Below are 20,000 nucleotides of genomic sequence, written 5' to 3' on the forward strand. Positions count from 1 at the left end.
GAGCCTCTCTCCTCCCCCCTGCCCCACCACTCCAGGTGGCTGAGAGGAGAGCTCCCGCTCCCTCTGCCTCCCTCTTCCTCCTCCTCCTCCTCCTCCTCCTCCTTTAAGAGCCCCTACCCAGCCGACTCCCGGGAGCTGTGGTCCTACTACGGCGCAGGCCGTCGGGACTACCCCTCCCCTCTCTTCTCCCCCACGCCCCTTTTCCCCCACGCCCCCCTCTACCCGCCTGACCCCTCCCTGGGCGAGGGCAGACACAGGTACCTGGGCAAGAGGCCCAATGGGCTGGACGGGCCGGGCAGCAGGACTGCTTCCGCCTCCAGGGCGCCCCCCTCGGGAGAGTACGGGAACGACGGCGGCAGAGCCCGGCTGGTCGTCAGCCCCCACGGCTCGCACGCCAACGGGCGGCGGAGGTACGCGGAGGTACCCTCCCACCCGGGAGGCCCGGGGTTCCCCGAGTCCCCCACTCAGGACGGCCCGGACACACATTCCCCTCTGCAGGACAGGGACCCCCGCGGGGCGGCCAAGGGCCCCTCCAGGCCCCAGCTTCCCGGGCAAGACCCCCGGGGGGGGAGAGGAGCCCTGCTGCTGGACCCCCAGGGGGGCTCGCCGGTCGAGGCCCACATCTACTATTCCCTCGGGTCGGTTTACCCCCCGCTCCTCCAGCAGAGCCACCAGGCCGAGGTCCAGGCCCAGGCCTACCCCCTCTACAGCCCCTCAGGAACGCCCGTGTACGGCCCCCCGGGGCCCCGGCTCCACGGCGCGGGGGGCTCCCAGCACTCGCCCCAGGGCCAGCCCAACAGCCACGCCTCCCAGCGGGAACGCGAGCACGAGAGAGAGACACGGGAACGAGAGAGAGAGATGGACAGAGAGAGAGACCGAGAGCGCAGAGAGCGGGAGAGAGACCGAGAGAGCGGGCGCGAGAGACAGCGGGGCGGCAGCGAGCTCTCACCGGGGCGTCGCCCCCGCCCGCCCCGCCCCGCCTCCCCGCCCGCCAGCCCCCAGGCCCCGCCCTCAACGCTCCTACCTCACTTCGCCAAGGGATCCCTGATCGAGCTGGCCAACGGGCGTCTGAAACGGGTGGAGGAGCTACGCACCGAGGACTTCCTGAGGAGCGCGGACGCCACGCCAGACCTCCACCTCGGCACCTGCACCGTGCTGCTCATCGCCGCCGGCGGCGCGCACGGCTTCAACCACCTGCAGGTCCTCCTCGCCGACCGCAACACTCAGGTCAGTTTCCCCATTGGCTGAACACTCAGGTCAGTTTCCCCATTAGCTGAACGCTCGGGTCAGCTTTCCCATTGGCTGAACGCTCGGGTCAGCTTTCCCATTGGCTGAACGCTCGGGTCAGCTTTCCCATTGGCTGAACGCTCGGTTCAGCTTTCCCATTGGCTGAACGCTCGGGGCAGCTTTCCCATTGGCTGAACGCTCGGGTCAGCTTTCCCATTCGCTGAATGCTCGGGTCAGCTTTCCCATTGGCTGAACACTCAGGTGGGCTTTCCCATTGGCTGAACGCTCGGGGCAGCTTTCCCATTGGATGAATGCTCGGGTGGGCTTTCCCATCCATTGAAAGTCCATGCAGTGTTTTTCATATGTAAAAGCTGTCATACTACAGTTTTTTTTTTAAGTCACGGCTGCCTCCGTCTTTAGTTTGGCTGTATTGATGTAGATGTTTACAGTATGATGACGTTGATTGTTTTGTTGATTGTTGTTTTGTTTTGTTTTTTTCAGTTGTGTTTTGTTTGTAAACCTGTAGCACTCTGAGATTTTTTTTAAATGAAAAGTGTGTTACAAATAAAATGTATTATTATTATTATTATTATTATTATGTTGTTGTTGTTGTTGTTGTTATTGTTGTTGATGATAGACCCGGTAGCAACATTTCACTGTAATTGTACACTGTGACGAATAAGGGACTCTTAAATCTTGTTCTTGTGCAGGAGCTCCTGACGGTTTTGGCGGAGTACCCGTTCTTTGTGAGGGACCGGGGCTGGTCTTCCTGCTGCCCTCAGAGAACCCTGCAGCTCTACGGGCTGGCCTGCCGCCAGCTGGCCGAGGGGGACGTCTGCCTGGCCCTCACCCCCGCACACACTCTCCCCCGGACACACGCCACGCGCGCCGCCCCCCGAGCCCAGCGCACACACGGCGCCAGGGCCAGGCCGGCGCCGGACTCCGCCGCACACCGAGAGGAGATGATGCCGCCGCCGCCGCCTCCTCCTCCTCTCCCTCACCAGGCACACGCTCATCCTCCTCCTCCTCCTCCTCCTCCTCCTCCTCCTCCTCCTCCTCCTCCTCCTCCTCCTCCCCCCACGGCAGACCCCCCCGCCCGAGAGCAGCCACGCCCACGCAAGAGGCGTTGGTCCGCCCCCGACCTCCTCCTCCCCCCCAACGAGACTGACACGCCCCCTCCGGATTTACCTCATGGCTCTAAGCAGAGGAAGTGGGAGTAGACACACACACGCACACACACACACACACACACACACACAAGCACAAACACACCCTCCTTGTCTCTATTTGCGCCCACCAAGACACACAATGGAGAGACCTCAAGGCAGGGTTGCAGGGAAGGAAAAAGATTTTACGGGTGTCCACACTGCTGCCCGGAACAGGAGCCCGGCTCTCCCTCTGGCCCCCTCTCCTCTCCTCCGTCTGTCCCTCTCTCCTCTCCTCCCTCTGTCCCCCTCTCCTCTCCTCCCTCTGTCTCTCTCCTCTCCTCCCTCTGTCCCTCTCTTCTCCTCCCTCTGTCCCTCTCCTCTCATCCCTCTGTCCCCCTCTCCTCTCCTCCCTCTGTCCCTCTCCTCTCCTCCCTCTGTCCCCCTCTCCTCTCCTCCCTCTCTCTCTCTCCTCTCCTCCCTCTGTCCCTCTCCTCTCCTCCCTCTGTCCCTCTCTTCTCCTCCCTCTGTCCCTCTCCTCTCCTCCCTCTGTCCCCCTCTCCTCTCCTCCCTCTGTCCCTCTCCTCTCCTCCCTCTGTCTCTCTCCTCTCCTCCCTCTGTCCCTCTCTTCTCCTCCCTATGTCCCTCTCTTATCCTCCCTATGTCCCTCTCTCCTCTCCTCCCTCGGCCCCTCTCCTCTCCTCCCTCTGTCTCTCTCCTCTCCTCCTTCTGTCCCCCTCTTCTCCTCCCTCTGTCCCTCTCTTCTCCTCCCTCTGTCCCTCTCTTCTCCTCCCTCTGTCCCTCTCCCCCTCTTTGCTCAGCACAACTCTGACAGGGGCCAGAGGTCGGTGCTCTGGGGAGGGCAGGTGACAGTGAGACATTTAGTGAGACAATCAAGCACTTGTCTGGGTTCACTCTGTTTTTGTAATGGTTGTCCCACATGCCTACTTACTGAAAATGTTTTTCTGCAGGGTATCGATTTTCAATCAGTGTTATGAAAGTAAACTCTACTGAGAAAGTGCAGATATATATATATGAATAAATATATGACTATATATTACATTACAGATGTTATATAAATATGCTAAACAGATTTAATGCAAACTCTCTGATTGTCACTTTCGTAATGCATTTTCCGTTTTGTTTTTCTCGCTTCTGAGCCGAAGTCGCAAGTGTCGCTGCGGGCAGGCAGGGTGAATGTACCGGCGAACCCTTCACCTTTTTAATCTCACCGCTAGGCGTCCCGTCGTCACCACGCCGCTCGCCAAAGGCGTTGCGCTCCAACGTGTTCGCATCATTAGCTCAGAAAAAAACCAACTCGAGGGGAAAAACACTAATGAAAAATTGCGCAACAGACGACCTCCATCCACACAGACAGGTCTACGGAAGAGCATTAGGGCCAATAACAGAGATTTTTTTTTTTTAAAGCTTCTGACTTTAATCTCAGAAATTCTGACTTTAATCTCAGAAGTTATTTCTGACTTTTTTTCTCAGAAATTCTGACTTTAAAGTCAGAAATTCTGACTTTAAGTCAGAAGCTTTAAAAAAAAAAACTTGTTGTTGGCCCTAATGCTCTTCCGTACTTCCGTACAGGTCTGCCATCTGGCCTCAACACTCGTTTTTTCAGTGGAGGAAAAAAGAAAAAGAAGGATGGCTGGAAGAAGGGAAGGGGTGTGGCAGGAAGAGTAATGGTGCTACAGTAATAACATGTTGGAACATGATGCTTTGTGAATACCCTTTGACCCCTGTGACCCCTGTGTACGGTATGCTTCTGTTCCCCATTCTTTTCTTCATGTACTGTATATGTCTGAGTGCAGGGAAAAACAATGAAAGTATTTTAAAAACTCAGATACGGGTATCTCTTCTGATTCAGCACACTCTTTCACTTTAGTTTTTTTGTTTTTTGTTTTGTTTTTCAAAAACAAAAACCTTACCTGTTTTTTTTTTTCTTTGTAAATGTTATAGCTATAAAAATGTATATTTTTAAAATTGTGAATCTGTTCTATGATGTTCGCTAGAAATAAACAAAAAAAAGCTTTATAGATTCATATGGATGTGTGATATTCTTCACGAATCTTTACCATACAGTCCACAGTGTAGAGGCTATACTGAATGGCTCGTCAAGCATTCATGTGCTACGATAAATAATTGCAAAGGAGAGTTCATTTAGATAATACTTTACTCATACAATTAAATGTTACAGTGTTATATTACCAGAGATAGAGGTCTAAATCGCTCATATCCTTGCTTTATATTACAGCTGCTGATGTGTTGTCTGGGCTCATACGTTAGATTTAGAGATACTGATAATCAGGTGACAGGAAGTAGAAAGACTCTTCACATGATACACCTCTATTATGCTACAACAGTGATACGATTACTAATCCAGACTAATCCAGTCTTACGAGCCTTTCACCCCAGGCCACTATGATCCCCATGGCCTTGATCCACATCCGCCCACAACTAGTGACTCCAATCCTTCCTGCTTTCACAGTACAAGTTCCCTATTTCACAGCACGACCGCTTAACGCTCTAAAATGCCCGGCGTTGTCATCCACATCAGTCCGCTACAGACCGGCTCCCCAGCGGCATCTAGGCCTGGAACGGCCCGCAAGCTTTCACACTCAAGTATTTCGAAGAAAAGGCATAGACTGTTAGCTGACTGATACAGATAACTTTTTGGCAGTGTGAAAGGTCATTTAGTCCAAATATGCATATGCCTCTCGAAAATATGCATTATAATCAAATCACCATACTGTTATTTGGGGTGCACTGTCCTGTTTGAGGTATTCAGACTTGTCGTTGGTGCTCTGAGGTCGGGGGTTCAGTAGGTCTTGCTGGGGGGGGGGGTCGGAGGTCTCTGCTGGTGTTCAGGGTGGGGGCGGGGGCGGGGGTGGGGTTGGGGTTGGGCGGGCCCTCCTCCACACTGTGAGCGCTGAGGGTGTGAAGGTGCTTCTCCTCCGCCTGGAACCTCTGCAGCAGGTCGACAGCGAACAGGGGTACCACCTTCCCACAAGAACACAGGGGAGGAGAGAGCGTAGGTTAGTGTGCTTACGAGGACATCTGCTGGAGGGGTGACATGCATGCATCTGATGTCACCCTGGTGTGCCCAATCACCCACCTGTACCATAATCAGCTTCCTGCTCTCCAGTAGGCTGGAGTCTGGAAACTCCTCCCCAAAACAGAGGTCAACCTTATAGCGAGGACTCTCTCCCTCCCCCTGGAGATGGTCCTGGAGCTCTGGGCGTAGGCAGACGGACAGAAGGACAGACAGACGGATGGACAGGCAGACAGACAGACAGACAGACGGACAGACGGACGGACAGACAGACAGACAGAGACAGAAGGAGAGAGAAATGCAGGTTCAGAGTCCTTCATCAAATTCAAACGAGCTCCCTTCCCACATGTCCAGGTACCCGCCCATCACTTATGTTCTGGACACTTGTACCAGCGTTCTCCACGCCTGCTCCGCCCACAGACCCACCTCTCAGAAAGATGGCCATGTCCAGCAGCTTGCAGGTCCTCTCTCGCTCCAGCTTGTTGGGCCTGTCCGTGTGCGGGGCCAGGGGCCCGCTCCAGTAGACCCTGCCCTGGCAGAAGCGCTTGATGAAGAGGCCGTCGGGCGCCACCCACAGCAGCACGCCCCTCTTCAGGTGGGGCAGGAGGCGGTCCATGGCCTGCGCCACGCCCGCGTCCATGCGGAGCGAGGTGGGGAGGGGGAAGTAGACCTGCTGGGCCGAGCAGGGGCCGTAGATCTGCTCGCTCCCCAGGGGGGCCGGGCCCTGCAGGATGAAGCAGCCGTCCGCGGAGGTGGTGGTGACGTCCAGAACCAGGCAGCCGTGGTAGAACAAGCGCACCCGCAGGCGGACGTCTGGATACGCGCGCGCACACGTGGCACACATGCACGCACACACACACACACACACACACACACACACACACACACACACACACACACACACATACATACATACATACAAATATATATATAGATTTAAATATACATACATACATACATACATACATACATACCTATACATACATACATACATACATACATACATACATGCATACATACATACATACATACATAGAAATATATGTATATGTATATATATACACATACATACATACATACATACATAGATACATACATACAAACATACATACATACAAATATATATGTATATATATATATACACATACATACATACATACATACATACACACACACACACACACACACACACACACACACACACATATTGTGTTGAGGATTGTTATTTGAGTTAATATAAGGACGAGGGGGGGTGAGCGTTGGAGACGAGCTGCTCGGTGGGGGGTCTCACAAGAGATGCTGAGCGTGGAGCTGGGGAGGAAGGCGGGAGCAGGGGGGGGGGGGGGGGGGTCTCACCAGAGATGCTGAGCGTGGAGCTGGGGAGGAAGGGGGGAGCAGGGAGAGGGGGGGGGGGGGGGTCTCACCAGAGATGCTGAGCGTGGAGCTGGGGAGGAAGGCGGGAGCAGGGGGGGGGGGGGGGGGGTCTCACCAGAGATGCTGAGCGTGAGGGGGGGGGGGGGTCTCACCAGAGATGCTGAGCGTGGAGCTGGGGAGGAAGGGGGGAGCAGGGAGAGGGGGGGGTCTCACCAGAGATGCTGAGCGTGAGGGAGGGGGGGGGGGGGTGGTCTCACCAGAGATGCTAAGCGTGGAGCTGGGGAGGAAGGCGGGAGCAGGGAGGGGGCCCCGTGGCGTCCCCCCGTCAGACGAGTGGTACATGTGTTCTCTCACCACAGCTTCTGCAAGGGAAAGACCATGAGCCGCTCTGAATGAACACGCAACACCGCTAAGCACAAGAGGCTCATCGAAACATATACCCACCACTGAGGCTCGTCGCTCTGTTTCCATCCTCACTCTCCCTCCGATGGACAAACTGAGCAAAAAGAAACACACACCTGGTTTAAATCTTGTGCAAACAAAGCGCAGAGACTTGGTGAATAGAATACAGCAGTCGAGCCCCGATTGCTATTGTTACAACCGTCCTCTAGGTGGCAGCACAAAGTCAGTATTTACTAACTCTGCAGCCAGTTAATAAAGCAACTCTAGTTCAGCTTCAGTAATATCTGTAGATCTTTCTCATCTGTGAAAGTACATTTTTCATGATATGTTACAGTAAGGTGGTGTTTTTTTTCCAATGGTCCGATAATTATATAATAATATATTATTTTAATAGTCACTCTGCCAGGTTATGAGGACTGCAGTTCTAGACCATACTCAGGTTGTGATAGTGTAGTTTGAGTATGGTTGGGGCACATCAGTATGGTTATGATATGGTTGTAGTATGGTTGCGCGGACGTTGAGTTACAGTACCTGTGGGTGGAGGAGTTCGGGATTCCCAGGGGGGTCACCTGACCAGCTAGCCTGAATGACCTCCGGGCTCTCCGCCTGAAGAGACTCTGTGAGGGGATGGAGAGAGGCAGAAGAATAAGAGAGGAAAAAAGAGGGCATTATGGAGAGAAGGGTGAAGGAGGGGAGTCAGAGAGAGGAGAGGTGAGGTCGGGGGGGGGCGAGGGCAGGGGGGAGTGGCCAGGAGGGGAGGGGTTAGAAGGGGACAGGTATAGGCGGGGACAGGAGAGGGGGAGCGAGGTGAAGGAGAGGTGTGGCCTACCTTGTCCCCTGTCTGAGTCCGTCTCGGTTTTGATGCAGTAGACCTTGAAGGGCTCGGACAGGTCCAGCTGACTGCATTGTGGCACCTCCTGGAAGTCTGTGCTCTTGTTGAGGGCGCAACGCAGACGAGTCTTCCACATGGTAGGGTCTGCCTTATCCCTCCCCTCGCGATACTTACCCTTATACACAGCCCAAGCCTGCAAAACACGCAAGAAACAAGATAAAACGTGTCTTTGTAAATAGACATGCACAATAAGTCGTCGATGTAAAATAATCAATACCAAAAAAAGAGCTTTTAGAACAGATTATCTTCTGGACATAATTCATGAGCAACAAGTTACAACCCAGTCGGTATGTGGTTAACAGCAGTGATTGTGATGGATTATGCATGTGGCTCTTCCAAGGTCGGTGGTGTTTCAATCCTTTTAAGTCCTGACCTTAAACAGAGCCGCGTCTTCGTTCTGTTTATAATCCTGCTTTGCGGCATGCTTCCAGGGAATCCTGAACAGGGTTCTGTTCTCATTCTCCCAGCTCAGCCCTGCATATTGCCCGCTGTCTATTTGCGCAATCAGCCATTCTCTCAGGCGCAAATTCTTGGCTCGCTCTTCCATCTTGAATGTAGGCTACATACAAACTTTGAATTTGTATTATAAATAATTAATGATTCCAAATGAAGAAGTTCCAGTAGGTTGACCTATAGATGGTTCCGCAGCCAAGTTCAAATCGCATCAGCAACAAAGCAATTAGAAAATAAATATGCATAATAAACATAGGCTACTTTAGTTGTAATAATCCTATCTAGCATAATGGTAGACTCGAACCCTTCTTCTCCGTGTGAGAAATTAGACTAGGCCTATTCGGAAACTTGCAACGAATAGTGAAAGCCCGCTGCATAACCTAACAGGCTGGGAGAGTTCAGTGATCGAAGCCACAAAGAAAACAGAAAACGAAACTAACGTGGTAGCTCAAACTTTTGGTTTCCTGTCGTAGGCATATGTCAAGTGGTTGTGCAACATGTATTTATCTAGTTTATTGGCTGGTGGTGACATCAATGAAAAATAAATGAATTGTTGAATTAAATCCATCAATTAAACGAATACAGGTGTCCAAAAACCCTCTGCTGCTTTATACATAGCTACTAAATTTATTCACTTGATAAATGATATTCAGTTCAGTAATGATACTGCTTATCAATTCATAATCCCCTTGTCCAAATCACGTCAGCCAAGTCTATGGTGAGTGAGTGCAGAGGCGAGCTACTGCACAGGGAGTCTCCCCTTCAGTCAACACTGGAAATGTCATGAGGTGTGTGTGTGGGGGGGGGGGGGCTGTGTGTGTATGTGTGTGTGTGTGTGTGTGTGTGTGTGTGTGTGTGTGTGTGTGTGTGTGTGTGTGTGTGTGTGTGTGTGTGCGCGCGCGCGTGTGTTCTTGCCTCTGTAGGTGTGTAGGCTACATTTATTGCAGGATGCCGTCAACAAGTCTGCGTGGCGGACTACGTACCCACTGTGTGAAACCTGACACTTTGAATTCCATGTGAAAGTGAAAGTGTAGAGCGATAGGGACTTTCTGGCCGAGGCCCCTCCTCCTCCAGAATGGGAAGCCAACACACCACACATATCAGCCAATAACTCTAGAGAACTGATTTACTGGCATATTCTAAACGTTTAAGCACAGCCAGTTTAATGTTTAACTCGGCTGTGTATCAAACTCATGCTTTCACCAGACAGACTGATAAGATAGGCAGACTCACACACGTGCGCACGCACACACACACACACGCGCACACAGCGGTAGCGAGTAAACATTTTCATCAGTAGAGGGCAGACTGTGCCTCTGTCTTATCTGTCTGTGTTTGTCTCTGACTGATCATTGAATCAGAGGCTTAATACAGCATCTGAGGAAAAGACCGCGTTACATGTTCAGCGTGTGTGTGCGTGTGCGTGCGTGTGTGTGCGCGTATGGCAGGGGGCTGTCAAGTGCCAAGCAGCGGTGGAAAGCAAATAAACGGAATTGTTCTTTCTCTCCATCAACGTGGTGAGGTAAGAGTGGTTCCTGTGGGGACATAAAACAACGTGACACCGGGGGGGGGGGGGGGGGTCGGGGCGCGAGGTGGTGATGGATTGGGAGGGGTGGGGGGGGCAGGCTAGTGCTGGTGTTCCTGGGGGTCAGGTTCAGGGGTGGAGGGGGGAGGGAGGGGGGGCGGAAGGCCTGGAGGTGCAGACAGCGGATGTGAGGTTTGGGGGGGGGGGGGGGGTCTGGGTGGGGGACCCAGGGGCACACGGCCATATTACCAGCCCGTTAACTTCTATGGGGGTCATTAACCCCTCTACTGGGGGTCAGGCAGAGATGGGCCGACAGCATGCTTCCAATGCCAGGCCTAGGACGTGTATTATCGCATGTCCGAGTTACAGGGGGACAGGGAGGGGGAACTTGTCAGATAACGGGGAAGGAATTCACCTGAGTTCACCTCCATCTCGCCACACGGTAAAGAAGAGGTGAGGAATTGACCGGCGCCTCTGACCTGGAGGTGGGAGAGGCTGGTAGTCCTGAAACACGGCCCTATACTCCCGAGACCCGCAGCTCTGAGCGCCCCCTGACCCTGGGACTCCGCGCACACACACACACACACACACACACACACACAGGAGCGCGCACACACACACACACACACACACACAGGAGCGCGCACACAGACACACACACACACAGGAGCGCGCGCACACAGACACACACACACACACTGGAGCGCGCGCACACATACACACACAGACACACACACAGGAGCGCGCACACAGACACACACACACACACTGGAGCGCGCGCACACAGACACATACACACACACACAGGAGCGTGCACACAGACACGCACACACACACACACACACATGGGCTGAGTTTTGCTGGGCTGGGAAGTCTGCGGGTGGTATGGTACACTAATCCAAGCCAGGCCAGGCAATAAACAGGATGTTGGAGGAGAGAGAGAACACAGGAGAGGAGAGCCTGGGAAGAAGAGAGAGAGAGAGAGAAAGAGAGAGAGAGAGAGAGAGAGAGAGGATGAGGAGGAGAGAGGAGGATTGCATGGAAAAGGTTGATGTATGGGAACGTACTGTAGAGGCTGTTTGTGTGTGTGTGTGTGTGTGTGTGTGTGTGTGTGTGTGTGTGTGTGTGTGTGTGTGTGTGTGTTCATATGTTGTACTGTACATGAGTTGCTGCACATCCACGCCGCTGAAGGTTAAAGGTCATGTAGCTCCATATTTATCCAGAGAGAAGACGGAGTCATACTTGTTTTCTCCAAATTTATTGTACCAGTTGTGCAGTAAAACACTGTAGTGAGCGGAGGAGACGATGTGTTGTCAGTCCCCTCCGCTCAAAATAAATAGACCTCTTAAATAACACCGAGATGGGAGGGCAGACCAGACAGCACAGAGCGTAGACCTGAACATCCTACCATGACCTACAATACCACTCTCTCTCACCCTCTCTCTCCCTTTCTCGCTCTCTCCCTTTCTCTCTCCCTCTCTTTCTCTCTTCCTCTCTCCCTCTCTCTCCCTTTCTCTCTCTCATTTGTATTATGGCATCGTCATGTCTTGAGTTACCGCTGTCTGCCCTTTTATGGTGAAAACAAAAACTTAAGTTGAAGTCTATAAATGGAATGGAATGGAAGAATAATCGATGCTTCTTGTTTTCAAGTAAACAACTCCGTTACTTTATCTGCTTCATCTTAAATCAAATATTTCAGTCTGTAGGCTATAAAACTGTAAAAGCGGGTGTTCAACTCCTGAGCGCCATGTGTGCTGCGGTAGGTCCCTGGCTCTGGACAGGGCTGAGGCCTTTTCTCATGACAAGACCGCCGCTGGCTTGGTTGGCACAGACGATGGATTTACCACCTTCACTGTGCAAGGAAAACATCACGGAGCGAGAGAGGGAGAGAGAGAGAGGGGGGGGGGGTGTTAGAGAGAAGGAGGGAGAAAGAGAGAGAGAGGAGAGAGAGCGTGAGAACGAGAGGGAGAGAGAGATAGAGATGGAGAAACAGAGAGAGAGGGAGACAGAGGGAGAGAGGGAGACAGAGAGAGAGATGGAGAAACAGAGAGAGAGAGTGGGACAGAGGGAGAGAGGGAGACAGAGAGAGAGATGGAGAGACAGAGAGAGGAGAGAGTGAGACAGGGAGAAAGTGGGAGACGGAGGGAGAGAGAGAGAGAGATGGAGAGACAGAGAGAGGAGAGAGAGAGTGAGCAGAGGGAGAAAGTGGGAGACAGAGGGAGAGAGAGAGAGATGGAGAGACAGAGAGGGAGAAGGAGAGGGAATCAGAGAGAGAGAGAGAGAGTTTGACAAAGGAGATTCAGATTGTCCTGTAGACCCTCTGTGGTCCTGAGGCCTACAGTGTAATATCTGGAATCTGATGGTGAAATCTGTTCAAGTCCTCAGAGTGCTGGAGTAACTGTATAACATAGATAATGAAGAACACAGGAGAAACACAAACCTAACATTAACACTCCCAGGAAATAAATACACTTTTCTCTTTGTTTAAAAACTATTTACACAGTATTGTACATGAAGAGTTCTCAAACCTCCAAGTCGTTCAGTCATAAAAAAGCATAAAAATAACCTCTACAGTAAAAACAATCACATTAACTACCATAAACAAAATGAAATGAACCAAAGATTGTTGACTGTGTATAGCTATACAATCACTGCTTTAAATGTCTCATATACACAGTAGAAAGCACAGGACGTGTGTTTGGGTTTGTTTGTTTGTGTGTGTGTGTGCGTGTGTGTGTGTGTGCGGGCGTGCGGGCGTGCGCACACGTGTTTGTTCCTCTTTGTGTGTGTGTGGGGGAGGGGCTACAACACGTTGACCCTAGCCCTAGTGGCAGCCACAGGCTCTGACCACCATGTTGCGATATTTCTTGAGGATGACGTTGGAGCTGTCGTCGAAGTAGAGCACCGAGATGGCGTGCAGCTGGGTGGGCGCGCAGCAGGGCTTGGGCACCGTCTCCGGGTTGATGAAGTGGACCTGGGGAGGGAGAGGGGGGGGGGGGTGGGAGGGGGGGGGGGGATGGGAGGTCACTGACCGGCAGAGATCTAACATGACTCACTTCTACTGGCGGGTTAGTCGCTCGTGTCCTGGCTGCTCACCAGAGTTTGTACGATGGCGTGGTTGGTGGCGTTCATGTAGGAGTTGAGCGGGAACGCACACTCCCCCTCGCAGTAGTACGCTGCATAGCCCTCTGGGGCTATGATCCAGTCCTGGGAGAACGAGGCAGAGAGAGAGAGAGAGAGAAAGAGAGAGAGAGAGAAAGAGAGAGAGAGGTTATTGATCATGAGTGAGTCAATAGTTCATTATGCCCAAATGGAATCAAAAGGAATGGAAAGTCATGTGATTGGTTGAGTAAAAGGAAGGATATGGTGAAGAGAGGAGAGGAGGAGAGAGAAGAGTTGAGCAGGGGAGGGTGTGTGTGTGTGTGTGTGTGTGTGTAGAGGAATGTGTGGGGTGCTGGCCGTACCTGCCACCCCAGGTCTCTGAAGCTGACGTAGAGCTCATGTTTCTTACACGCCTGCTTCTGATCAGCACTGCTGTTCTCTGAGGGACAGAGAGAGAGAGAGAGAGAGAGAGAGAGAAGGAGACAGAGAAGGAGAGAGACAAGATTATAACATCCACCAGACAGACACACAGACAGACAGACATAACAGACAGACAGACCAGATCAGACTCAGACTCAGACTCAGACTCAGACTCAGACTCAGACTCAGACTCAGACTCAGACTCAGACTCAGACAGACAGACCAGATCAGACCAGACCAGACCAGATCAGACCCAGACAGACAGGCAGACCCATCAGCTCAGACCCAGACAGACAGACAGGCAGACAGACAGACCCATCAGATCAGACCCAGACAGACAGACAGGCAGACAGACAGACCCATCAGATCAGACACAGACAGACAGACCCAGACAGACAGGCAGACAGACAGACAGACCAGACCAGATCAGACCCAGACAGACAGGCAGACAGACAGGCAGACCCATCAGACAGACCCAGACAGGCAGACAGACAGACAGGCAGACCCATCAGACAGACCCAGACAGGCAGACAGACAGACAGGCAGACCCATCAGATCAGACCCAGACAGACAGACAGGCAGACCCATCAGATCAGACCCAGACAGTGTCCAGCACAGTGTTATCATCTCAACAGAGAGCCCCTCTCTCTCAGAAGGCGTCTGGGTGTTTTAGAGGAGTGACCCTGTACAGAGGTCAGGACGTTCTGAGGGCTGAGACTGTTTCTAGCGTCTAGAAAAGAACACATGTGCAGAAGAGACCCGGCCGGCTCCCCTCTGTTTATCTTTCCCTCCTCTCTCCCAGTCTGTCTCTTCCTGTCTGTCTCTCTCCGTCTGTCTCTCTCCGTCTGTCTCTCCCTGTCTGTCTCTCCCAGTCTGTCTCTCCCCGTCTGTCTCTCTCCGTCTGTCTCTCCCTGTCTGTCTCTCCATGTCTGTCTCTCTCTGTCTGTCTCTCCCCGTCTGTCTCTCCCCGTCTGTCTCTCCCCGTCTGTCTCTCTATGTCTGTCTCTCCCCGTCTGTCTCTCTCTGTCTGTCTCTCCCAGTCTCTCTCCCAGTCTTCTGTCTCTCCCACTTTCTTTGTCCCTCACATATATTTCTTTCTATCTCTCGCTCTCTCCCTCCCTCCTTCTCTCACTTTCTCTCCTCTCTCTCTCCCTCTTTCTCTCTCACTCCCTCCCTCTCTCTCCCTTTCTCCCTCTCTCCTTCTCTCACTTTCTCTCCCTCTCTCTTTCTCGCTCTCAATTCAATTCAATTAAATTCAATACAATACAATTTGCTTTATTAGCATGACCAATTTGTTAATCTGTGTTGCCTTTTGGTACATTAAAATATATGTAGATTGAAAATAAATAAATAAATAAATAATAAAAATAACAATAAGCAATAGTAATTAACCGTAAAGATGTGCACAGTAAATGTGTATTAACACAGGAACATATGTTGTGGTATGTGTGTGTGTGTGTGTGTGTGTGAGAGAGAGAGAGAGAGAGAGAGAGAGAGAGAGAGAGAGAGAGAGAGAGAGAATATACAGTATGTGTATGTATGTCTACTGTAGATCACTGTCCCTCAGGTTGTGGTGTGCTGATACGTACTGGGCAGTCATATGAATAAACACTTTCATTCATTCATTCATTCATTCATTCATTCATTCATTCATTCATTCATGCCCTGTCTCCTTCTCCTAGGAGTATTTTGAGTTTTGAAAGGTCATTAAGCTCTCAGAAGTCTGGGATTTAACAGGTTGAACTTGTTAAAGTAGATGTTTCATCTTAATTTTATGTATTATTCATTATTTAGTTTCATTGAGTTTATCACAGCGTAGGAGGAAGTGCATCTCAGTCTCTACCTCATCTGTGGAACAGTGACCACAGACTCTCCTCTCTTAGTAAACAGGACTTTGTGTGTCATCTTTTCTCTATGGCTGGACTGTAGTCACTCAATCTGTATTTGGTCAGGATCTGTCTCTGTTTTGTATCTCTGACAGTGAAGAGGTATGCTGATCATTCATATTCATGGTTCAGGGCCAGATAGCAATTAAGTTTGTTTTGTGTTTTGGTTTGGTTTGAATCATCCAAGTTCCAGATAGGAATCTTTTGTTTATTTAATAATTTGCCTGACTGGTTAGTGGTTGTAAAGCTGTGCTGGTCTAAGGTTGACATTGTACAGTATTGGGTGTTACTGTATGTATGTGATCAGTAAGTCTCAGGACCAGCTGACAGAAGGGACTCTTTTGGGAGTTCAGTTCTTGGGTTTATAGTGACTTCTCAGTGTGTTTCAGGGGCTCAATTTGAGATGTAACCAAAGTTTAAAGTCGCACTGAAACGGACGTTTGAGATCATCTAACTTCCGTAGTTTGACGTATTTCCGACGCAAACAAGCTATGAGGGTGGGACATATGTTTAGAGGAATTTGATTGGAATATTGACAAGTGGACGGGTTTTAAGAACTTTAGACAGATTCGATAGAAGGATAGCGTTGATTGACGGGTGGATGTCGTGAGATTATTGGCCTAAAATCTAAGGTACCTGTTGTCATCATTGCACGTGACCTACTGTTTTCCAGGAAGTAAGAAATTATATACTTTGATATAAGATTACAACAAAAGAAGAATTTTGTAATTATTTTGGCATACATCGTTGAATAGGTGAACACTATGGCCAATTATGTGAACCAAAATGGGACAGAATGCTTTTTTCATTTCAGTGCGACTTTAAGAGTTCTTTTTTTAATGTTAATAATCAGTGGATAAATTCTGCCCTGCATGTATTGGTTGGTGTTTTTCTTTGGATGTTTAATATGGACCTACAGAATTTTGCATGCATGGCCTCTATGGGATGCTTGTCCCATCTAGTGTAGTCGTGATGACTGAGTGGATCCCAAACTTCACTGCCATAAAGAGCGATTGGGAGGATTACTCTAGCCATGTTTCCATCCACTTGTCAATCGAATTGTGTGAGGATCGCTAAAAATATGAATGCGAATAAAGCCGGTGAACGTGCGTTTCCATCTAGAGCTTTAAATCGGATAAAGCATTTATCAAAAAATTCTTTTATCGAACAAGAGAAAATCCAATGAGATCGACAGTACAAACTTTTTGTCGATTTTGATGATTTTTAATCGAATTTTACTGTTTCCATAAGGCATTTTTAATTCGATATAACTTAATTCGCATAAAACGTGTGGAAGAAACATGGCTACTGTCTAATATTTTAGTCAAAATTCTAATTGGTATCTCTACTTTGTAAAAAGTTCTCTTAATTGCATAGAATGCTCTACATGCTTTTTGTTTCAGTGCATTCACTGCCAGACTGAAGTTACCCGATCACTGATTTTGAGCCCTAGGTAATCCTAATATAGTGTGTGATCTAAATGGGTGTTTCCTAATTTTAATTTATATTTCGTTTCCTGAGATCTGGGCTTCTTTTGGAAGATCATACTTTTAGATGTGTTAAAGCTGACAGTCAGGGCCCAGTTCTAACAGAACTAGTCCAGGAGGTCCAGGTGCTGCTTGTAGTCCTTGTTTTGTGGGTGACAGCAGCACCAGGTCATCAGCATAGAACAGGAATTTAACGTCCTTATTGTTAAGAGTTAGTCCAGGGGTTCTAGATTGCTCCAACAGTGTCGGCAAGTCATTAATATAGATGTTAAATAGAGTTGGAGACAAACTATTGCCCTGAAAAACATCTCTCTCTCTCTCTCTCTCTCTCTCTCTCTCTCTCTCTCTCTCTCTCTCTCTCTCTCTCTTTCTTTCTCTCTCTCTCTCTCTCTCTCTCTCTCTCTCTCTCTCTGCGGTGCCCCACATCCCATACCCTCAGGGTTCCTGCGGATCAGTCCTTCCTGCGGGGCCGGTTCTATTCGGAGTGATCAGGGGGACAAATGGTTCTCATCAGCTCTCTAACAGAGACCATCCAGAGCACACGCCCCCCCCCCTTCCCTCCAAACAGGCCCTCTGCCGGCCCACATGTCCTGGCCCGGCCCGGCCCGGAACACAGCCAGCCGCCCCCACCCCCTTGCCCCCCCCCCTCACCCCACACTACAGATGTGCTCTGCTCCGTCTGCCCGTAAAGGCCCGCCCCCCTCTTCCCCCCCCCGCCCCTCCCTGTGTGACCCGCTGTGGCGCTGGATGGTGTAAATAAACATGGAGGCGGACGGGGGGCTATTTGAAGCCGGGGCATTATGGTGTCACGTTTCAGCGCTTCATGTAAACACGGCGTTCTCGCGCATCCGACACACGCAGACCCCCTCCCCACCCCCCCGAGCTCGGCCGCGAGCGCACCAGAACAAAGGCTTCTTCTCCCCCCCGTGATTTGTGTGCACTGGCCCCTCACGCCGGACTGTAGATGTGCCGAGAATTCCCGTAAGAGGTGTGTCATCGGCCTCTCTGATGTCACCTGGCGGCCGGAGCGGCCAGCTCGGCCCGGGAACGTGCCGGTATCCCGGAACCGCCAAGAACTTCAACACGTCCAGATCGGAACGTCCAGATTCGGAACGCCAGCACGCGCGCACACACACACACACACACACACACACACACACACACACACACACACACACATATGCTTCGTAGACACACAGACACAGACAAAACAGACACACAAACAGACAGACACACAGACAGAGAGACAGACAGACAGATATATGCTCTACTCCCACCTGTCTCGCCTGCTATTTAAGGACATGGGCCAGACACACACACACACACACACACACACACACACACACACACAATCATCCCTGAGGCCCCCTCACCTGCAATGTTGGCCACTCGGAGGGCCTCCTGGCCCTTGGCCCCTTTGGAGCGGTTGGGGTTGCGCTGTTTGGCGCCCCCTGCTGACCGGATGCTGCGCAGGTGCACCTCGGTGGCTTTGAAGAAGGCCACCATGAAGGGCTGTTTATTCTGGGGTCCGCTGCGGCCGATCAGACCTGCCATCCGAGGGTTCACACTCCCACCTGTAAGAAAAGACAAGACAGGGATCATCTTTATTATCTCTCTGTTTGTGTGTGTGTGTGTGTGACGTGTGTGTGACGTGTGTGTGACGTGTGTGTGTCTGTGTGTGTCTGTGCGTGTGTACATGATGTGTGTGTGTGTGTGTGTGTGTGTACATGATGTGTGTGTGTGTATGTGTGTGTGTGTGTGTGTGTGTACATGATGTGTGTGTGCGTGTGTGTGTGTGCGTGAGAGAGAGAGAGAGAAAGACAGGCAGGGGAGATTTCGGCGATAGAGAGAATGGGAATGTGTGTAGGAAGGTGGGTTTATTTAGCGTGTGTGTGTACCTAAGTGTGTGTGGTCCCGCACCCGGCCCCTAATGAGAAACAGTTCTTTAGTGTCTGTTAGTCCTGGAGTAGATTTTTCCCCCAAATGAGGTTTTCGTCTAAGAATGCCTTTCCCTTTCTCTCAATGTGGTGCTGGACATCAAAGAGTAACACATCGGACCGACATACTTGACACTAAATGTGGTGTGCGTGTGTGTGTGTGTGTGTGTGTGTGCGTGTGATCCACGCTACACAGCGATCTCACACACAGGAATGTTCCCCTGATGGCTGTGCCAAGTTAAAGGCAGGCTGTCGTTCCCAGGGCGTCCCACGCGCCTGTCTGCACATGCTCACCAGCACCCCCCCCCCTCCCACACACACACACACACACACAGTACACACCACCCTCTTCGACATGAAAGGTTCTATTCTACCTAGCCTGTAACCGCTCTCTCTGGTCTCAGATAAGAGTCAGAGTTCCGTCCGGATCAGGAAGTTGATTGAGGTCAACATCCGCGCCGTCAACAACGGCTTGACTGTGCGCAGCACACTCCTACGGAGCGCTCGCTGATATTGTTTACGCTTGCGGCGAAGAACATCCTGATACGAACTCATATCTCATATCAGATGTTGCGGGTTTAGTCACTGGAGAGACAGCCAAATGTTATTGTGATGGGCCCGATGTTGTTTTGATGTGTTGTGCGTGGGTGATGATGATGATGATGATGATGATGAGGGTATAACGGATGATACTGAAGGATGAGGGCTTGTATTCTCTCAACCCCTATCTCTGCTGCTGATGCTGGTGGCGCTACAGCGGTCAGTAGGTGAGGTGTGTGGTGAGGTAATCCAGCCCCCGGGGGCCGGAGTTCTACTACAGAACCTCCCTCGTGGGTGGTGCTGGTTCCGGCTGGTTCTGGCCGGGTTCCACTCACCGTCGGCGCTATCCAACGCCACCTGAAGACCCAGGTTCCGACCCGGGTTCAGGACCCAGTGGTTACTGGTCGCCGTGACGTCGAAAACTAACCAGCCTTCCTCCGCCGCCCAGATGACCCGTGAGTCCAGCAGAAACAGGTCCGACTCCCTGGAGGGAGAAACACACACACACACACACACACACACATACACACACACACACACACACACACACAT

At 51.1% G+C, this 20,000-nt stretch overlaps 3 protein-coding genes across 3 annotated transcripts in view; 1 reads left to right on the forward strand and 2 right to left on the reverse strand.

Annotated features, from left to right (window-relative positions):
- LOC311315500 (uncharacterized protein) overlaps positions 1-2,447 on the forward strand; it is a gene marked incomplete at both ends in the record, with an annotated part of 2,810 nt that extends 363 nt beyond the window's left edge. The window contains 3 exons of the mRNA XM_084446169.1: positions 1-824; positions 996-1,227; positions 1,938-2,447. The exon at positions 1-824 is cut by the window's left edge and continues 363 nt beyond it. Of these exons, the coding sequence (XP_084302295.1) occupies positions 1-824; positions 996-1,227; positions 1,938-2,447 (1,566 nt within the window). The remainder of the gene's footprint in view (positions 825-995; positions 1,228-1,937) is intronic.
- Positions 2,448-5,162: 2,715 nt separating this feature from the next.
- irf10 (interferon regulatory factor 10) lies at positions 5,163-8,645 on the reverse strand (the record flags this gene model as incomplete). The annotated part of the gene is made up of 8 exons (XM_084446170.1): positions 5,163-5,378; positions 5,494-5,612; positions 5,857-6,243; positions 6,920-6,976; positions 7,062-7,166; positions 7,776-7,823; positions 8,036-8,231; positions 8,472-8,645. The coding sequence occupies 8 exons, from the start codon at positions 8,643-8,645 to the stop codon at positions 5,163-5,165; spliced, it is 1,302 nt and encodes a 433-aa protein (XP_084302296.1).
- Positions 8,646-12,900: 4,255 nt separating this feature from the next.
- Positions 12,901-20,000, reverse strand: part of LOC311314976 (bone morphogenetic protein 7-like) — a gene marked incomplete at its 3' end in the record, with an annotated part of 29,166 nt that continues 22,066 nt past the window's right edge. The window contains exons 3-7 of the mRNA XM_084445533.1: positions 19,784-19,932; positions 18,345-18,545; positions 13,541-13,617; positions 13,173-13,283; positions 12,901-13,050 (exon numbers count right to left, since the gene is read on the reverse strand). Of these exons, the coding sequence (XP_084301659.1) occupies positions 12,901-13,050; positions 13,173-13,283; positions 13,541-13,617; positions 18,345-18,545; positions 19,784-19,932 (688 nt within the window). The remainder of the gene's footprint in view (positions 13,051-13,172; positions 13,284-13,540; positions 13,618-18,344; positions 18,546-19,783; positions 19,933-20,000) is intronic.

This window comes from Borostomias antarcticus (genome assembly GCF_949987555.1).
Source record: "Borostomias antarcticus genome assembly, chromosome: 11".
Lineage (NCBI taxonomy): Eukaryota > Metazoa > Chordata > Actinopteri > Stomiiformes > Stomiidae > Borostomias > Borostomias antarcticus.